This window comes from Equus przewalskii, chromosome 1 (genome assembly GCF_037783145.1).
Source record: "Equus przewalskii isolate Varuska chromosome 1, EquPr2, whole genome shotgun sequence".
Taxonomy (NCBI): Eukaryota; Metazoa; Chordata; class Mammalia; order Perissodactyla; family Equidae; genus Equus; species Equus przewalskii.
In genome coordinates, this window is record NC_091831.1 from 104,204,475 (window position 1) to 104,225,464 (window position 20,990).

The 20,990-nt window shown below is 41.8% G+C and overlaps 1 protein-coding gene and 1 pseudogene across 13 annotated transcripts in view; both read right to left on the bottom strand.

The window, feature by feature from the left end:
• FAM169B (Protein) overlaps positions 1-20,990 on the bottom strand; it is a 210,582-nt gene that overhangs the window by 136,250 nt on the left and 53,342 nt on the right. For all 13 annotated transcript variants that reach the window (XR_011540050.1, XR_011540046.1, XR_011540039.1 and 10 more), the window contains one exon: positions 1,632-1,814. Coding sequence is in view for 3 of the 13 variants with exons in the window: in XM_070619427.1 (XP_070475528.1) it covers positions 1,632-1,814 (183 nt within the window). In the remaining 10 variants the exon portion in view is untranslated. The remainder of the gene's footprint in view (positions 1-1,631; positions 1,815-20,990) is intronic.
• LOC103542053 (SPRY domain-containing protein 7 pseudogene) lies at positions 16,301-17,104 on the bottom strand (annotated as a pseudogene).

Below are 20,990 nucleotides of genomic sequence, written 5' to 3' on the forward strand. Positions count from 1 at the left end.
GGAGGCAGAGCTGGGACTGGTCCTGCAAGGGCCTCCACAGTGCCAGCCTGGGGGCGGCCCCCACCCTTTAGAGCCCGCTATTCCCCTGAGGAAACCCAGGTGGCTGCCCTGGGGACCAACACACTCAAACAAAGGACGGGGGTGTGGATGGAGAACCAGCTGCCTGGATTCCAGAACTTTTCAACACCTCAAAGTGAGCTACACATTGCAGGAAGCCTCCAGCACTCTGCAGAAATTCCAGGATCTTCAGATTTTACAAAGAAACAACTAAACACATTTGAAGAAAATATGTTTCACCTGCTTTTCTTATAACTTAGAGCAACAGAAGCTTCCTCGCCTTTCCTGCCTCTTCTCTCCTATCTGTTGTTCCCCTCATCCCATAAGGTCACTGGAAACTCAATACTAAGGGTCCAAAAGCACCTGTATGACCCGAAGCGAGGCAGGGCCCAACAGGGGAGGCGGGGCGCTTCATGGACGAGAAGGGGAGCCTGGGGGAGAAGCTCATCAGAATCTCCCATCCTTGTTGACTTGGCCTGTGATGTTTAACACCAGGGTTTTTGGAACTTCTTCTGGCAAATCATATAAAGATTTCTCTTCTAGAATGTGGAAGACAACTGTGATAGATCATTTTATATGTAAACTCGACTGGGCCTGGGCTGCCCAGACATTTGGTCAAACATTATTCTGGGTGGTCTGTGAGGGTGTTTTTGGATGAGATTAACATTTAAATCAATAGACTAAGTATGGTGATTGATTGCCCTCCCTAAGGTGGGTGGGTCTCATCCAATCAGTTGACGGCCTGAATAGAGAACAAAAAGGCTGACCCTCCCACAAGTAAGAGGGAATTCCTCCTGCCTGACTGACTGAGCTGGAACATTGGTCTTTTCCTGCCTTCCAACTTGGACTGAAACATTAGCTTTTCTTGGGTCTTGAGCACGTTGGCATTTGGACTGGAACCACACCATTGACTCTCCTGGGCGTCCAGCTTGCCAAGTGTAGATCTTGCGACATCTCAGTCTCCACATCAAGTGAGCCAATGCCTTATGATAATCTTCCCTCTACATGTGTAGACATCCTTTCGTTCTGTTTCTCTGGAGAACCCAGTACAGGGAGTCAGTAGGACGAGAACAGGAACAGAAGGGGGAGCCGTCTCCCGCAGCGACAGCTACAGAGGTGCTCGTGGCTCTGCATTCAGAGCTGGCCTCTGCACACCAGCCACTGCCCTCCCCTTCAGCTCCGGGGCTCCCCTGCAGCTTCTAGTTGACAGGGCAAAGTCACGAACTATAAGCTTCAAGTGGAAGAACAAAGGCCCCCCGAGCACCCTCAGCAGAGCAGCAGGTCCCTGGATTCTGCTGCTCTCTGACGCTGTGTTGATTTGTTTTTTATTATTTCTAAATCCAATTATTTCTCAGGCTGCGAAAGGTCCACCCCTGGTGATCGAGCATCAAGTCTCGTTTGTGGGGAAGCAACGAGAGATTTCTCAGGAGGAAGGGAAAACCCACACGCACGTCCCAGTGCTGCCGACCCCAAGGAGCCTCCCTCCCCGGGGGAATTTCAGCATCACCCAGAGCACACACGTGTCATCCATCACCGCCACCCAAACGCTCTTCCCCGACACGAGGGGGGTTTACCTTGGTACATGGCAGGAGAGACGGGGCAGCTGAGCCCCAGGGCCTCTTCATCCCGGAACGCCTCGCAGAAGTCCCGCAGCATGGCCATGCCCAGGCCCTGGCGACGGCATCTCCTCCTCACAAACACGGTGTCGAAGACAGGCAGCAGGTAGCACGCACCTGTGCCACTGCCACACAGGCTGCCTGTGGGGACAGCAAGAGATAGGCGCTGTCCCCGGGGCTTGCACTAACCGGCCGGTGCACTGGTGCCACCTGGAAGCAGGGCTAGCTTCACAAACAACCGAAGACAAAGCAGCGGATCACTCCAAACTGCCAGATCTCCAGCTGACTGATCAGCCCACATGTCATTAACCGCTACGAGCGCGGCCACCAGCCTACTGCACTGAAAGGAAACTCAAACCTGGCTGACCGAGCGGAGCAAGGCCGTTGGTGCACCCAGATCCTTCACGTCCCTCCCCTCACTGTGCATGGTTCTCAGAGACCCTTGAGGGCAATGAGGAGCCTCTGGGCCACATCAAAGCGCTGCCTGAATGCAGGGGATGTGGGCTGGGAGACCCAGCGACACATCTCCAGGGCGTGGACTTGTCTGAGTAAGTCTAACAAAGGCTCCTCGTGTCCAATGATGGCAAAGCACATTCACCCAAGAGACGCAGCACCAGGTCCCGCTTCCCATAAACATCGAGGACCCTGCTGCAGCAGAGTGAGAGAGGCAACAGATGGTACCCGTCCCACTTTTCCACCCTCAACTTAACGTTACTGCAACAAGCGCCAACACGAGCACAGCTGCTGTTTCTGCAATGGAGACTCGGCCTTGCAGCCAGTCACCTGTTGTCACCCTAACCAGAAAATCAAAGCCATGTGGAGCCTACTACATCACCCCCCTCACTTCCAAATTGCACAGGTGCCTGTGCCTGAGATGCACTGGGGTCCAGGGAAACAAATATGTAGCGTATTCAGCTCCTGCCGGAAGAGGGGGTATTTGTCCCTGCCAACATTCAGAGGGTGGGTAATTTCCCGAACAAACAAAAAAGTGATTCAGATTCTAATCAGGCAGACTGAACTGCACAGATACACGCTACTGCAGTGTGAACTGTGTGCAAAAATGGTCACCATTTTTCCCCTTCCTATAGGCACACCCTTTTGCAGGTGATTTTGAAGCTCTGCCCATCAAGAGATGGGTCTAGTTCCCCTCCCGTTCAATCTGACTGGCCCGGTGACTCACTTTGAGCAACAGACTGAAAGCACACCAACTCTGAGGCTAGGCCTCCTGGGGTCCAGTGGCCTGTGTTCCCTCTAAGATCCGTGCCACTGGCCACAAGATCAAACCCGAGCTAGCCTGCCACCATGAGAGAAGCGTGGTCCAGGCAACATCTAGGCAGCCCCAAGAAGCAGAGCCATCTACCTGATGGGCAGATGACTACAGACACAGAAGCCAGCCCAGCTAGACGAGAAAATCCCAGCTGAGCCCCACCCAAACTGCCAACCAAAGGAATGCTGAGCTAAAGAAAGAGCTGGTTTTGTGCCAGAAAAAATTAAGCTATGGCCAACAAGCAACAACAACTCACTTGAGATGGTAACTGCAAAGTATGTGGATTTCACCCACATGTGCCGGAAATGACAGCACCACCTTGGTAGGAATCATATAACTTCCAACTTTTATAGACATTGAGAACAACGTTCTCCAAATGGCGAAGTCTTCCAAAGCTAAGAATGTTTAAAATTAAATAAAGATGCAATTCCATTCACAATAGCATTAAAAAGAAGTAAATACCTGAGAATATATTTAACAAAATAAACACAAGCCTTGTACTGAAAACTATAAAACATTGTTCAGGGGAATTAAAGAAGATCCAAATAAACGAAGAGAAATTCCATGTGCATGGACTGGAAGACTCAGTACTGTTAAGGTGGCAGTTCCTCCCCAAATGATCTGTAAGTTCAAGCCCAGCCCTATCAAAATCCCGGCAGACTTTTTTGTGAAAATTCATGTAAGTGGAAACTTACATGAAATGCAAAGTCTGTACAATAAGCAAACAGTCTTAGAAAAGCAGAGCAAAGTTGGAGGTTTTATACCACCCAGCTTCAAAGCTTCTTATAAAATCAAGGTAATCAAGACAATGTGACACTGAGGCAAGGACAGGCATAAAAGTCAACAGAACAGAACTGAGAGTCCAGAAATGCATTCTTACGCTTCGAACTTCAATACAAGTGCGAAGGCAATTCAAAGGGGAAAGGACAGTCTTTTCCATAAACAGTGGCGGGATGTTTGGACATTCATAAGCAGAAAACAAAAAAAAAAGCCGGAATAGAACAGAGAGCCCAGAAATAGACCCACACAAATAGAGTCAACTGAGCTTTGAGAAAGGAGCAAAGCAAAGTGAGTGGAGAAAGGATGGTCTTTTCAACAAGTGATGCTGGACAAGTGGACATCCACATACAAAAAGATGAATCTAGACAGACCTTACACTCTTCCCAAAAATTAACTCACAATGGATCGCAGACATAAATATAAAATGCAAGCCTATAAAACTCCTAGAAGATAACATAGGAGAAAGTCTAGATGACCTTGGGTTTGCTGATAAGTTTTTACACACAAAGGCATGATGCAAAGAAAAAAACTTATGAGCTGAATTTCATTAAAATTAAAATTTTCTGCTCTGTGAAAGACACTGTCAAAAGAATGAGAAGACAAGCCACAAACTGAGAAAAAATACTTGCAAAAGACACGTCTGACAAAGGACTATTACCAAAACATACAAAGAACTCCTAAAACTCAACAATAAGAAAACAAACAACTGGATTAAAAAATAGGCAAAAGATATGGACACCTACCAAAGAAGACAGCAAATAAGCATATCAAAAGACACTCAACATCATATGTCAGTAAGAAATTGCAAATTAAAATAACAATAAGATACCAGTATTAGAATGGCAAAGATCCAAAACGCGGACAATATCTAATGCCGATGAGGATGTGAAACCACAGGAACGCAATCACTGCTGGTGGGAATGCAAAATAGTACAGCCACTCTGGAAGACCGTTTCTTTCTTACAAAACCAAACATACTCTAACCGTATGATCCAGCAATCACGCTCCTTGATGCTTACCTAAAGGAGTTGAAAACTTATGCCCACACAAAAACCTGCACACAAATGTTTACAGCAGCTGTATTCATAATTGCCAAAACATGGAAGCAACCAAGACGTCCTTCAATAGATGAATGAATAAATATGGTATATCCAGATAATGGAATATTATTCAGTGCTAAAATGAAATGAGCTATCAAGCCACAAAAAGACATGGAGAAAGCTTAAGGGTATCTTACTAAGTAAAAGAAGCCAATTGGAAAAGCCTACATACATACGATTTCAACTATATGACATTCCGGAAAAGGCAAAACTACGGAGGCAGTAAAAAGATAGTGGTTGCCAAAAGGTAGTGGTGAGGGAGGGATGAACAGGGGGAGCATGGGGGATTTTTAGGGGGTGAAGCTATTCTATATGATGCCATAATGGTCGATACATGTCATTATACATTGGTCAAAACCCACAGAATGTAAATAAAAAGAACGAACCCTAATGTAAACTATGGGCTTTAGTTAATAATAATGTATTTTTATGGACTGAATTCTATCTTCCCAAAATTCGTACGTTGAAGCCCAAAGCCCCAGTACCTGAGAACATGACTGTATTTGGAGATAGAGCATTTAAACAGGTGATGAAGTTAAAATGGGGCTGTTGGGGTGGCCTCAATCCAATCTGACTGGTGTCCTTGTAAGAAGAAGAAGAAGAAATCTGGACACACAGAGAGACACCAGGGTGCACACACACAAAGAAAGACTATGTGAGGACACAGGGAGAAGACAGCCACCTGCAAGCCAAGGAGAGAGGCCTCAGAAGAAAGCAAACTTGCCAACACCTTGATCCTGGACTTCCAGGCTCCAGAACTGAGAGAACTAACTTCTGCTGTTTAAGCCACCCAGGCTGCGGTATTTCGTTCTGGTGGCCCTAGCCTACCAAGATCTGTATCAATACTGCTTTATGAATTGTAACAAACGTACCACACTAAAGTGATATGTTAATAAGACATGAAATTGTGTGTCTGTGTAGGGGGAGGGAGATTTGGGGACTCTGTACTTTCTGCTCAATATTTCTATAAACCTAATACTCCTCTAAAAAATAAAGTCTATTAATTTTTTTAATGTATTAGGTATTTTCTTAAATGAAGTTGGACTCTTACCTAACATCATATACAAAAATTAATTCAAGATGGATCCAGACACAAATGTGAGAGTTACAACTATAAAGATTTGAGGAGAAAACACAGAAGAAAATCTTCACAATCTTGGGTTAGGCAAAGAGTCCTTAGGTTCAAGAACAAAAGCACAATCAATTGACAAATCTGACTTGATCAAAATTGAAAATGAAGAGACAAGCCAAAGACTGTAAAAAATGTTTTCAAATCACATTTTTTATAAAAGACACACCCAGAATATATAAAGAACTCTTACAATTCAATAAAATGAAATCAAACAACCAATTAAAAAAGGACAGATAATCCGAACAGACATTTCTCCAAAGAAGACACACAAATGGTTAATAATCAGTGAAAAGATAGCCGAGTTAAAAGCACAATGAAATGCTACTTTTGACCTACCAGAATGGCTACAATCAAAAAAAAGACCAGCAAAAGTAAGTGTTGACAGAATGTGGAGAAATTGAAACCCTCATATATTGCTGATGGGAATGCATAATGGGACAGCCACTTTGTCAAATAATTTGGCAGTTTCTTAAAAAGTTAAACATATGCTTACCAAATGAGCCAGCAACTCTGCTCCTGGGAACCCACTCAAGAGAAATGAAAACCTATGTCCATACAAAGACATGGATGTGAATGCTTATAGCAGCATTATTCATGATAGCCAAAAACTGGAAAGCATGCTGGCAAATGCATAAACAAAATGTGGTACATTCATACCATGGAACACTACTCAGCAAGGAAAAGAAATGAAATGCTAAAATCGCTACCATTTGGATGAACCTCAAAAACACCCAGCTCAGTAAAAGAAGCCATATGCAAATACCATGTATTGTATCATTCCGTTTACATGAAAAGTCCAGAAGGGCAAAGTGATAGAGACCGAGAGCAGACTAGTGGTTGCCTAGAGCTGGGAGGGAACAGAGACTGACAGCAAACAGGCAACTGTTTAGAGTGATGGAAAGATCCCAAAACTGGATTGTGGTTATGGTTACTCAACTCTCTAAATTTACTAAAAATCATTGAATGGGACACTTACAACTGGAAACATTTATGGGACATAAAATTATACTTCAATAAAACCGATTTTAAAAAGATAAAATGAATTGTATTAAAAAGATAAAATCAAGCATGAAAAGGGAAAAACAGTAACTTTACAGCGGAGGGACGTGGCAGACATCCCCTTGAGTGATGACGGTGAACATTCCCAACAGTAATGTTGATACCATGAACTCCACGTATGATGTGACCCTGTGAGAAGGGCATGTCACTTCCCTCAAACCCGTAAGCCCAGTTTAATCATGAAAAACATCAGACAAACCCACAATAAGGGATATTCCACAAATCTCCTGACCACCACTCTTCAAAAACGTCCAGATCATGAAAGACAAAGAAAACCAAGAAATGGTCACAGATTGGAAGAGGAGACTAAAGAGCCCTGAACCCTGGATCAGATCCTACCAGAGAACCAGAGAAGAAGGACATTGCTGGAAAATTAACCAATGTTAATTTCTCACTTTTGATCACTGTATCGTGGTATCTAAGACGTCAACACAAGGGGAAGGTGAGTAAAACGTATATAATAGGAACTCTCTGCACTATTTTTGCAACTCTTCTGTAAATCTAAAATTATTTCAAAATAAAACCTGAGGGGCAGGGAGAAGAAACAAAAGCACTTCACCAGCCTTTTCTAAATGCTAATCACACCTTCAGGGTGGTCGATTAAAACCTGTCTTGTAACATCAATTCCCAAAGCCAAAGAACTGACTTTTTAATAAGAATATTAATTAATTGTAATAAGAATATAACAACCTAATTAGGAAAAGGGGCTGAGGCAATAAGCTGGTTGCACTCAAATGGACTCTCCACTCATAACCACAACACAAAGTCCAAGGAAATCATGCCCCGTAACATGGACTAGTTAGTAGGAACCCTAGCAATGATCTCGTCCCACCTGTAAAATTCTACCTATTTTACAGACAGCGCAGCTGACAGGGTCAAGAAAGGTTAAAAACACAGAGAACATGGGGCTTGGCTCCCTTTTGTTGGTAACAACTGCCCAACGCTGCCTCTCATGAGCTCATGGGGAGCCTGTCGACCCAAGAGCCCACTTAGACCAACGCACAGTACCAAGGTAGCTGGTGGCAGAACTGAGTCAAGAATCAAGACCTCTGGGTGCCCCTTCTTCTTCTTTCTGGCATCTTCACAAAATTACTTTCACTGACTCCACAGACTGTCTCTACACCTAAGGACACTTGGAAGATTAAGGCATATTCCAGATACGCACTATCCAAAATCAGAATAAAGTTGCTGTCCCTCAGATAGATTTAAATATCCAGGAAGACCTTGTTACCTGAGGATAATTAATCCTGGAAAAAGAGATCATGGGAATAGATCCATGGAAACCACAATTCAGAGTAAACAGTGGGGGTGAAAAAAAAAGTACATCAAAGCTCGAAGCGGTGAGAATGTTCCACCCATGAGGCCATGGCACAGTGAACTGGACAAATTGGCAGTAGCATGAGACCATTTTAACCATAAATGCTGACAGCAGAAAACAAGAAAGGTTAAACATTAACAAGCCAAGCATCAGAATTTAAAAGACTAAAAAAAGAACAGAATAAGCCCAAAGAAAACACAGAGAAGGAGAACAGAAGAATAGAAATTAATGAAATAGGAAACAAAGGTACAACATAAAGAATTTTTTCAAAATTCAAGAGTTGCTAAAGTAAGAAAGAAAGAAGACACAATACATAAAGCATATTAGGAATTAAAATAGAGATGTCACTATAGATGTAGCAAAAATTGAAAAGGTAAGAGAATACTATAAATAACTTAATGGCAATACATTTGAAAACAGATGAAAAGGACACATTCCTAGGATAATACAACCCACCAAAACTGACTCATGAAAAAACAGAAAGACTAAACTCCCCTATGAGCATTAAAACATGAAATCAGTAGTTTAAAACCCTCCCATCCTGAACACACCAGGCCCACGTGGCTTTAGAGGCAAGTTCTACGAACATTCCAAGGAAAGCCTTCCAGAGAACAGAAAAAGAGAGAATACGGGCACACCTTGAAGGTAATGTGGGTTCAGTTCCAGACCACTGCACTTAAGCAAGCCACACAAATTTTTTGGTTTCCCAATGCATATAAAATTTAGGCTTACACTATACTGTAGTCTACTAACTGTGCAATAGCATTATATCTAAAGAAAAACAACGTACATACCTTAATTAAAAAATACTTTATTGCTAAAAAACCTAAGCCTTCGGTGAGTCATAATCTTTTTGCTGATGGAGGGTCTTGCCTCAATTTTGATGGCTGCTGACTCATCGGGGTGGTGGTTGCTGAAGGTTGGGTGGCTGTGTCAATTTCTTAAAATAAGACAACAATGAAGTTTGCCGCATCCCTTGACTCTTCCTTTCAGGAACAATTTCTCTGTAGCTTGTGAGGCTGTTTGCTAGCATTTTACCCACAGTAGAACTTCTTTCAAAACTGCAGTCAGTCTTCTCAACCCCTGCCGCTGCTTCATCAACAAAGTTTACATGATATTCTAAACCCTTTGTTGTCATTTCAACAATCTTCATAGCATCTCTACCAGCCAGGAATAGATTCCATCTCAAGAAACTACTTTCTTTGCCCATCCATAAGAAGCAATTCCTCACATTAAAGTTTCATGATAAGATGGCAGCATTTCAGTCACATCTTCAGGCTCCACTTCTAATTCTATTTCTCTTGCTATTTCCACCACATCTGCAGTTATTTCCTCTACTGAAATCTTGAACCCCTCAAAATTACCCACGAGGGTTGGAATCAGCTTCTTCCAAAGTCCTGTTAACGTTGATATTTGACATCTTCCCATGAATCACATATGTTCTTAATGGCATCTAGAATAGTGAATCCTTTCCAGAAGGTTTTCAGTTTGCTTTGCCCAGATCCATCAGAGGAATCACTTTGGTAGCTACAGCCTTATGAAATGTATTTCTTAAATAATAAGACTTGGAAGTCAAATTTATTCCTTGATCCATGGGCTGCAGAATGGATGTTGTGTTAGCAGACATGAAAACAACATTAATCTCATTGTATATCTCCATCAGAGCTCTCGGATGACCAGGAGCATTGTCAATGAGCAGAAATATTTTGAAAGGAATTTTCTTGTGAGCAGTAGGTCTCAACAGTGGGCTTAACACATTCAGTAAACCATGTTGTAAACAGATGTGCTGTCATCCAGGCTTTGTTATTCCATTTATAGAGCACAGATAGAGAGCTAGCATAACTCTTAAGCACCCTATAATTTTCAGAATGGTAAATGAGCATTGGCTTCAACTGAAAGTCACCAGCTGCATTAGCCCCTAATAAGAGGGTCAGCCTGTCCTTTGAGGCTTTGAAGCCAGGCATTGACTTCTCTTCTCTAGCTATGAAAGTCCTAGACGGCATCTTCTTCCACTATAAGGCTGTTTCGTTTACAGTGAAATTTGTTGTTTAATGTAACCACCTTCACAAATTATCTTCACTAGATCTTCTGGAGAACTTGCTGCAGCTTCTACATCAGCACTTGCTGCTTCACCTGGCATTTTTGTTATGGAGACGGCTTCCTTCCTTAAACCTCATCAGCCAACCTGTGCTGGCTCCAAACTTTTCTTCTGCAGCTTCCTCCCCTCTCTCAGCCTTCATAGAATTGGAGAGTGTTAGGGCCTTGCTCTCCATCAGGCTTTGGCTTAAAGGAATGTTGTGGCTGGTGTGATCTTCTATCCAGACCACAAAAACTTCTCCATATCAGCAACAAGGCTGTTTCGCTTTCTTATCATTTGTGTGTTCACTGGAGTGGCACTTTTAATTTCCTTCAAGAACTTTGCCTTTGCATGCACAGCTTGGCTAACTGGCACAAGAGGTCTAGCTTTCAGCCTATCTCAGCTTTCACCATGCCCTCCTCACTAAGCTTAATCACTTCTAGCTTTTGATTTAAAGTGAGAGACATGCGACTCTTCCTTTCACTTAACACTTAGAGGCCACCGTAGGGTTACTGACATAATTTCAATATCGTTGTGTCTCAGGGAATAGGGAGGCCCAAGGGGAGGGAGAGAGATGGGGGAACACCTGGTTGATGGAGCAGTCAGAACACACACAACATTTATCAATTAAGTTCGCCATCTCATATGGGCACAGTTAGTAGTGCCCCAAAACAATTATAGTAACATCAAAGATCACTGATCACAGATCATCATAATGAATATAATAATAATGAAAAAGTTTTAAATATTGCAAGAATTATCAAAATATGACACACAGACACGAAGTGAGCAAATGCTGTTGGAAAAATGGCGTCAATGGACTTGCTTGATGCAGGGTTGCACCAACCTTCAAACTGTAAAAACCACAGTATCTGCAAAGCACAATAAAATGAGGTATGCCTGTATTCTCCAACCTGGTCTATGAGTATAGCATAACTTTTTAAGGAAAAACATAAAAAATAGCCAAGGATAGGAAAAATAGGTAAGTAACAGTAATTCATGAACATACGACAAAAAACTTAAACCAGTATTAACAAACTGAATTCAATAGGGTATCTAAAGTTAATTCAAGTCACTGTAAGGGGCTGGTTTCTCTGCTCACTGTGCTAGCTGTTTGGGAGGAGTTACACACGATCAATAAGGCATCTATGATGAAACCAGGATGCGGGGCACGGACCGACACCTCCCATAGGAGCCCTTGACCTTCCTCAGCCTGGGAGGACCTGAAGAAGGAACCTCTGAGAACAGGACAAAGCCCACCACCGAGTAAGCAATGGGATGCCACCAGGCTCTCCCTCAGTGTGCACTCCAACAGAGCAAAAGAAAGACAAAGAAGGTTACTTCATGAAGATATGAGTGAATTCTCGGACCAAAGACAGAATTCACAGATGGTGCCCTATGGGGAAATGACAGCAGCAGACAGCCAGAAAGTAATAGAAGAGATCGTACCTGCTCCAAAAAAAGAGATCTGTCGCAAGGAAGAAGAAAGAAAAGGCAAGTGGCAAGACCAATGCCACAGCATATTTCCACAATCTAGCTGTTTTGGAGAATGGAGATCTGGGCACCAAGAAAGTTATGGTGTGGGTCCACAGAGCATAAAAGAACCAAGGGCCCAGCCAAAGGCGACGAGGTCTTGGTGCATTTCCTTTTGCAAAGTTGCATTTGTGGGGCTGTGAAGCGCCTGTCCAGGTTTGTCCTGCTAATCCCAAAAGACAATATGCTGACAGCGGCTGTCAGTGGCTCTGCGGAGCATTTTTTAAATAACTGCTCTAAAAATCAGAATTCAGGTCAAGTGGCCACAGTTGCTAGTCTGAGAGATTAAGTTCAGACTATAAAGATATTTGGGATACTCCTAACCCATGGAAAGCTAAAAGAGAAATAGCTAAAAGCATTCACTTTTCCTAACTGTTAGCACTATGTTTTTTACAAGCATACTATAAGTCTGTTGTGAGCCTGCTTCACGAGGTTAGAGCCAGGCTCCCTCGGAACCTGGGCACTGGAGCATCTATTAAGATACCAGTAAATGGTCTGGGTGTTCCTAAATTCTGCCCACCAAGGAGCATTGCTAATGCCAATCTAGATAAAATAATTTTTTAAAAGGTATGAGACATTTAAATTATATTCTCTAGAACAGGGCTGGCAAACGTTTTCTGCAAAGGCCAGAGGGAAACTACTTTAGGCTTTGGGGGTGACCGCTCCCCTCAGCAGTTATAGCCCAAAATCAGCCATGGACAACATGAATGGGTGTGGCTGTGTTCCAGTAAAACTTTCTATTTACGAAAACAGGTGACGGCCATAGCTTCCAATATCTTCTCCAGAAAAACATCACTCTTCACAAGTAGGACTAAGTGTGTATAATATCTATTTGCAATAATTATCTTTTCTCAAAATCAACTGAAAATAATACATTAACATGAACCACCCCAAAACTAGATACATTTGCAGATAAGCTCTAGCGATATTGTTCTTCCTTCTAAAAACTTAATTCCTTTCTGTATCTTTTACTATTATAACAAGAATTTATTTATAAGATGTCATAAAACTTATTTTCACAGTATTGAAGAAAAACTTATTTGCTTACAGGAAATAGCTTTGGCCTAATTGGATTTATCCTAGGTGATTGAACATAAGAAAATCTGCATCAGTAATTCACCTCATTCATAGATTACAGCACTGGGCTCGACCCTGCACATGATTCAGTCCCTACGGCATAGAACATTAAAAAAATTAAAAAGCAAAAGGAACTACCAACGGATTATAGAATTAATAGGAGTATTTAGCAAGGTTAACAGACACGAGATTAATATATAACAGATGACATTTCTATATACTAGCAACGATTAGAAAATAGGCTTTAAAATGAGATATTATTTCATAGAAAACAGATCTGCAACCATGAAAAGGCTGGGCAATACCAAGTGTTGACAAAGATGTGGAGCAACAAAAATTCTCTGCTTCTGCTGGTGAGTGTGCACAGCCATTTCGGAAAACAGCTGCACGTCACCTACGGACACTGAGTTCGTGCTTCTGGTCCAGCCAGGAGTTCCACTTCTAAGTATCCCACCCTAGATCAGTGTTTTGCAAATGTTTTGTCATTATCGCCAATTGAAGGAGCCTTTTTAGACATTTTGTCCTAATAATCATCCCTCCCAAATTAAATACTAAGGAACAAACTTGTTGGGTAGGGTTGAGCTTTGGAGAGCCACAAACCATTGTAATATCAAAGATTTTTTTTTTTTTTTGCCCTCCAAGAATGAATGTTTGTCGTTGGGGGCAACACCCCGCCCCCATCCCCAAGAATGCACGCCTTAGATGAGTGGTTCTCCAACATTAGAGTACAGGAGACTCACCTGGAAGCCTTGTTAAACCACAGACTGCTGGGGCCCACTCCACCACCAGAGTTTCTGATGCAGCAGGTCTGGGGCGGAGCCCACGATAAGTGAGCAGCAGAAATTGTGTCTGCTGGAGCACTCCACCCACGATGCATTATCCACTGTGCAGCAATGACGAGCTGCCTGGTGGTCTCAACCAAAAGTGTTCCAGCTCAGGCCGAGACTTTATAAACAGGATTCTTGCATGGATTACTATAGCATGTCTGCCCAGCCCAAATTCTTTCTTTCTTTCTTTATTTTATAAAGACAGCAAACAGTAATTTTAATTTGCTTTCCCAAGTATGCTCTTTATGAATTAAAATTACTAGGACAGAAAGTCAGACAAAAATGCAAGTATAATATACAGGTAGTTCAATTCTATATAACTTCAGAAGTAACATTTGAGTTTTATGTAAATAAATGTTACACAAGTATCCGTACGTTTTCAAAGCACACTGTCACATTTTTGTCTACCAAATAAACAATAAATAAAAAGTGTGCAGGATTCTCTTGTCCATGGGTCAAAAACAGTCTGTCTTAAATCCTTAGGAAATTGATAGTAGGCAATCATTCTCCAAGAATTCTCTCCTGATCAGCGGTCCTCCAACGTTAGCCTGTTATCAGAATCACCTGCAGTGCTTGTGCAACCACATCTCCTGGGCACCATCCCCAGCGGTTTCTATTCAGTGTGTCTGGGGTGGGCCTGAGAACGACTATTTCTAACGAGTTCCAGGTGATGCTGAAAATCACTGCTTTAGCGTCAATGAGGAATACACATTTATTAAGCGCCCGTGATGATTAAGGTGTTTTACATATATTATGTTATTTAACTAGTTACAGAATCTTATCGAGCAAGCATGATTATCCCTTTTATAAACAGGGAACCTAGGCTCAGAGAGACCGAGGAACTTGCCTGAGGAGAGAATGGGATTAGACAGCAAAACTACAGGTGTCCTTCCATTCTAAGGCCATGTTTTCGTAGTACAACCTACTGCTCCTTGTTGCGTGACACATACGCAGCCGTGGCAGGCTCATTTGAAAAGGGGACTGTACCAAAGATGTGTACAGTGATTAGTTCAGGCTAGCAGGGTGTTAACTCAAGGACAGTGATTCTTACCGAAAACTCGGCAAAGGCTCAGGGTCATGGAGAGGATCACTGATCTCTGAACTTCTGAAATAGTCAGGGCTGAAGTGAATTTACTGCATTATTAACAAAACAGGAAAAACAGGTGTTTACTATAGTACCGAATACTCCTTAATTACTAGTATTTTATTATTCCTTACAGCAAAACACACATTTCATTGCTTAAAAGAATAATCTCATTTACGTTGAAGTTTAAAGCATCGTGCCACTCTGCACATCTGCCCGTGTCCACTGCGTCACCAGGCAACCACTGCCTGCTCCGGGATCGAAGTGACACAGTATGATGGTCCTCAACACAATGCTCTGACAACTACTAAAACGCCTATCTTCTTTCACAAAGCGAATCAAAAGCAATGACACACTAGCAAAAGAAGCAATGTAAAGTTTAATGGTACATTTTATAGTAAATAAATCGCCAAAAACTGAGCTGACAATAATATAAATTTCTGTCACTTTGTTTTACTTTATATAAAAAAGGACACTGAGACACAAAATTATTGAACTGCAGGCTTAATATAGTTAATGGGGTTTAAACTTAAGAATGACAAAAAGCCCACCCAACTCTACATCTCTATCCAAAAAAATATTTTATCTTAAGAAAGATTCTCTTTTAAATACCGACACACATATTTCCACTTAATATTGTTAATCAAACCCATAGTTATATTATTTAAATAAGAATTAAATAACTGCCCAAAATGCTGATTTCATAACACAAAACATAAGTATTTTAAATCACAATTTCTGGGCTGTATATTGACAAATAAAAATGGCAAGCAATAGGATATATTGGAGAATATGAGGAAGCCATGTGGTATAAACCTAATTCGGCCTGACCTTGTCTTTCCAAAAGGGCCTGACCGAGGCCGTTGAGCATGCATTGTATATCTGCTTTAGAGATTCCCTATGGCAAGAGCAAAGGCTCTTGAGATAAAGGTGCAACCTCCCTCCCCCTCCCAACATTGGCGTCTCCTTAAGGATTAAGCATCTTTCCTTAGGCTAGAAACTGATTGCTGCGCTCACCTGTGACCGCCCAGCTCGAGACAACAGACTTGCCTCCTGCTACGCCCACCAAGATAGCAGACCCACTACCTGCTGTGTCCATCAAGCGCTGTGCCGACAGGGCAATCTTGTGACTATTGTGGGAGGGACATTTCAATCATTGGTAAAGCACCCTCTTTGGGGGGTATATAACCACTCTGTACACCTCAGTTCTTTGGTGCCCTTTCTTCCCAAAGGCCCTGGGCCATGGTCCTCAGATTTCAGCTCAGAATAAACTCACCCAAATTTTCATTTACAGATTGGTTATGGATTATTTTTGTCAACAATATTGAATACAATGGCTCCTTAAACAACATTAACAAGCGTATTTTTAAGAATATATTTTCATCTATAGGTCAGGTGAAGCTTTATTAAATGGTAAACACTTTTAACAGTGCAGAAATAGAAGTTTCAAAGACAAATATCTTCAGAAGATTTGCTGTTCAAATGATATTTTTTCAAAACCAGGTGGAGGAATATGATAAAATTCACTGAACTGGCAATCCAAAATTGCACTGTCATCAACATAAACAACTGGATACATTGTCCCTCGTATGCCTGATGCTGGACAAGGCATGTTTTTTCCATTCAAATACACATTTAATTCTACCTGGTCATATGTAATACCCACTAGGTCTCCCTCCTGTGGAAGGCTGTTTGCTGGCAGCCTATTTTTCTCCTCGTTGTTGTGGTACAGGGCCCCATCATTTCTCATCACCAGACTGTGCACATCTTGGCCAAGAGGAATCTGATTCAAGTTAACTTTCTGAGTTGCAACGCCAATACCCCAGATTCCTGTGGACTGGATTTTGAATTCAAAGTAGCTTTTGTTTTGATGTAAAGGCACACTGGCTAAACAACCTCCTGCTCCACATATTCTTCTCCCATTTTTCACAATGACAACATCTGCTCCCATGTGCTGCGTATCCAGCTGCATGGCCGGCATCTCCTTCAGAGGGATGTGGCCCGTCCCAGCATCTCTACAGCACCGCAGGCAGCAGAACCCCGAGGCAGCCATCACGCAGGGACCACTGACGCGTCACTGCAGCCTGCAGCCCCTAGACCACAGCAACACCGCCCCGCACCCAAGTTCTTTAAAATCGCCCCCACCACAGCCTCAGTTAAAGAGTAAGACTAGATGGTCATTTCTGAGGCAGGAAAGCCAGCCCACCTGTCCAATGACAACTGAGCTAAAGGTGGCCCCATGATCCACAAGAAACCAATCCACAGCCCAGCTGGACCAAGCTGATTCTTTCAAGAGAAACTGAATGAAGTGAAACTAGGACTATAGTAGGTCCTGGCCCGTTAAGGCAGGTACAGTTAGCGGCCAGGTAGACATCATGGCAAACTAAAGTCAAGGTTATGAGGAAATAGGAAACAGAGGTGACTAAAGGAAGCTATTTGCAAAGATGAGAATGGAGCAGCTGCTGGGTACTTTTCTCAGCATAAGCAGCCAGGCTGCACTCCCTGAACTTCCCCTGCACCCTTCCAATACTCCATCTTGCAAGTCCTTGAGGGGACTTCTATTCCTTGCAACAGCAATCCCTTTCTTATCAGGCGGTGGAGTTGGAACCTGACCCAATGCCACACTCTTGCCACTCCACCTTTTGCTGCCTATGTTTCTGCTCAAGTCCAGAAGATGGCATGAGGAGCCCCAGCTTGATGAAACAACAGGGCAGGAGGCGCCTCTGGCACTGGGAGTCTGGGGGAGGGGAGAACAGGAGGCCCTGGAGACGGGCAGGGCAGCTGAGGCCACTTCATAAGCATCACTACCTCTAGCAGCTCACATGCTTGTCTGGACCGCAAATCACCTAATTTATTACCTTCAAGTGTTTTCATGTGCTCTTGTTTTGGATTTGTATTAGTGTTGGGTTTTCAGGAATCTGAAACATAAAGTTGTTCTTTTTAGATTTTTACACACAAGCAAAATACGTATTAGCTCTGCCTTAAATTGGCCAACTCCCCACTTGCCAACCCAGTATTTTCTTCCCTTGAATGCCAATAGTCTCGTCAACTGTTTTGGGAACAAAAGTTAAAGTAAAACCTCACTAATTTTGATTATCTAGAGAGAATTTCAGCATGAATTAGTGAAATGATTAAAGAGTCAATATTTTGTATGAAAGGCAATTACAGAACCATCACACAAAAGGAGAAACTCAAACCAGCCTATTAACAAAACGTTCCCAAAGAGAGGTGTACCTGAAAAGATCTCATTCATTCTGTACTAAAGTACCCACTTGTCTGCAAACTGAATGTGCTCCTCAGCAATAAAGAGGCACAAACTACTGATAGACACATTGAACTGGACGAATCTCAAAGGCATTATGCTCAGCAAAAAAAGTCTCAAAAGGCTATACACTGTATGATCCCATTACATGATACTCTAGAAAAGGCAAAAGGATAATGATGGAGAACAGATCAGAGGTTGCCAGGGGTTATGGCGGGGTGAGGGGAGGGGATGATCAGGGATAACACGAAGGAGTTTTTTGGGATGATGGAACTAGTCTGTATTTTCACTGTGGGGTAGTTATATGAATCTACACATGGGTCAAAATGCATAGAACTGTAAAATCAAAAAGGATAAATTTTATCATCTGATAATTTTTTTAAATAATACTTAAAGTCACACACACACAAACAAATGTGCTAAGAATGTGCTTAGAAACAATGTATACTCTTAAACACGTAAAACCTGGCTCCTGCGATCCTATTTATGCAATGGATCTGTACATTTTCTTTTCCCCACAAAATGAAATTATAAACTTCAGTGTAGCCCAATATTCTGATATATTCAGATATTCTGAACAAATATTCAGATATTCTGAATCATGTGGATCTAATCTAATGAGAGGAATTGTACTGCTGCAAGCTGAGAAGCATGCCATGTGCTGCAGCCACATCCTATGCATCAAGACAACACCACTACTTAACACTGTGACAAGCACCAAGGACAGAACCAGCACTGAAGAAACATCATTAACTGTTCCGAACTTCTGAACTATGAACTCCTCCTGTAGTCAATTAAACCAGATGCATTCATAGTGATTTTTCATGAATCATACATGTAAAATAATAAAACATTATAAAATACATGTATTTGCTATCTAAACTATTTTAATTTACCTGCATGCTGCTAATATCAAACGTTTTTTTCCCTTCCCCAAAGCCCCAGTACATAGTTGTATATTCTAGTCGTAAGTCCTTCTAGTTCTTCTACGTGAGCCACCACCACAGCATGGCTACTGACAGATGAGTGGTGTGTTCCACACCCGGGAACTGAACTTGGGCCACTGAAGTGGAGTGTGCCAAACTTTGACGACTAGGCCATCAGGGTTGGTTCTAATATCAACCACTTTTAATTCATCAAAATAAGTCCTTCTCTCAAGAACTTATGGAAAGAGATGGGAAGGCAAGGAACAAAATGTTATCATTCATACCTGAACAGAGTCTGCATCAGATAACGATGGTAAAATGAAGGGGTCAGGCAAAGTCCCACATATAATAACTATTTTTAAAATAAATTTAAGAAATCACTTACATATACCATAAGGAATTCAAAAGCATATAGAAGCCAGAGGAAAATTTAATTTCAGAAAATTGCAACTGGAATAGGTAAAGCCTGTGAGTTTGCAGCTTATGGGCCATAGGGTATAACTCAACCCCCAAGGCTACAGAAAATACTGATGGGAAAAACCACAGCTTTACCAGCTAAAGGTGTCAGAGATCAGATTTTAGGACTAGAACAGCAGCCGGGAACTTAAATGGGAAGTCCCAGCCATAAGAGAACCACAGAATGAATAAAACCCAAATTCAGAGCAACTGCCCAAATCCGTGGCTTATAAATAATCTACAGAGGAGTGAAGGAGACTCAACAAAAAGAAGTCAGAGACCAGAAACATGTCCACTCTTGACAGATGGAACTACATGAGAGCAGATCTGTGAGTGTGATGCCTTCCTTAACCAAGGACATTCTTCAACTTGGCCAGCTCAACTGGCAGAAGCTGAAGCCAAATGGGTTTGAAGGCTGAGAGTACAGAGCCCAAAACCAGCAAAAGCAAGGTAACCACAGAGAGGGTAAGCAACATCCATGACCAAATCTTTGTCTGACCACCAATTTTTCAGGCAAAGGGAAGACCTCTACAGGGTCAAGCTAAAGAGACAGCCATGGGAAGTCATACACAAGATGTCAGCAACTGCATATTGCAAAGGAAACAAAATTTGAAATTTGGATCCAAGCAAGTTAAATGCCTACTAGATCAAAAATCCAAAATCCTCAGAAAAAAATAAACATTAAAAAAACAGTGTTGCTACAATATATCTGCAATGTCTAGTTTTCAATCAAAAATTACCAAATATGCAAGAAACAGGAAAGTGTGATCCATACTCAAGAAAAAAGGGCAGTCAATATAACTGATTTTAAATAGGCCCACATGTTGAATTTTGCAGACAAAGATGTCCAAACAGCTTTACAAATATGTTCAAGGATTAAAATTAAATAATTCGAAAAGTTACAAGGAAATATGTGCTCAAAGAGTAAACGGAGAATCTCAACAGAGAAATGGACACTATACATAAAAGAAATTCTAGAGCTGAAAAGTACAATAAATGAAGTTTTTAAATGGGCTCAACAACAGATTGAAGATGGCAGATAAACTTGAATATAGATCAATAGAAATCATTCAAAGAAAAGAGAAAACTGTTTAAAGAAAAATGAACAAAACTTCAGAGACTTGTAAGACAGTATGAAGCACCCCAACATACATGTAATTGGAATCCCAGAAAAACAAAAGAGAAAGTAGCATAAAAAATTTAAAGAAATAATAGCCAAAACTTCCCAAATTTGGTGGAAAACATTAATTTGAAGATTCCAAAAGCTCAAAAAACCCCAAAATAACCAAAAATAAAATCACTCCTAGACACATCACAATCAAACTGCAAAAAAGCTAAAGTTAAAGAGAAAATCTTAGAGAGCATTCAGAGAAAAATGACATGTTATGTATGAGGGAACAACAATAAATTATTTCTGAC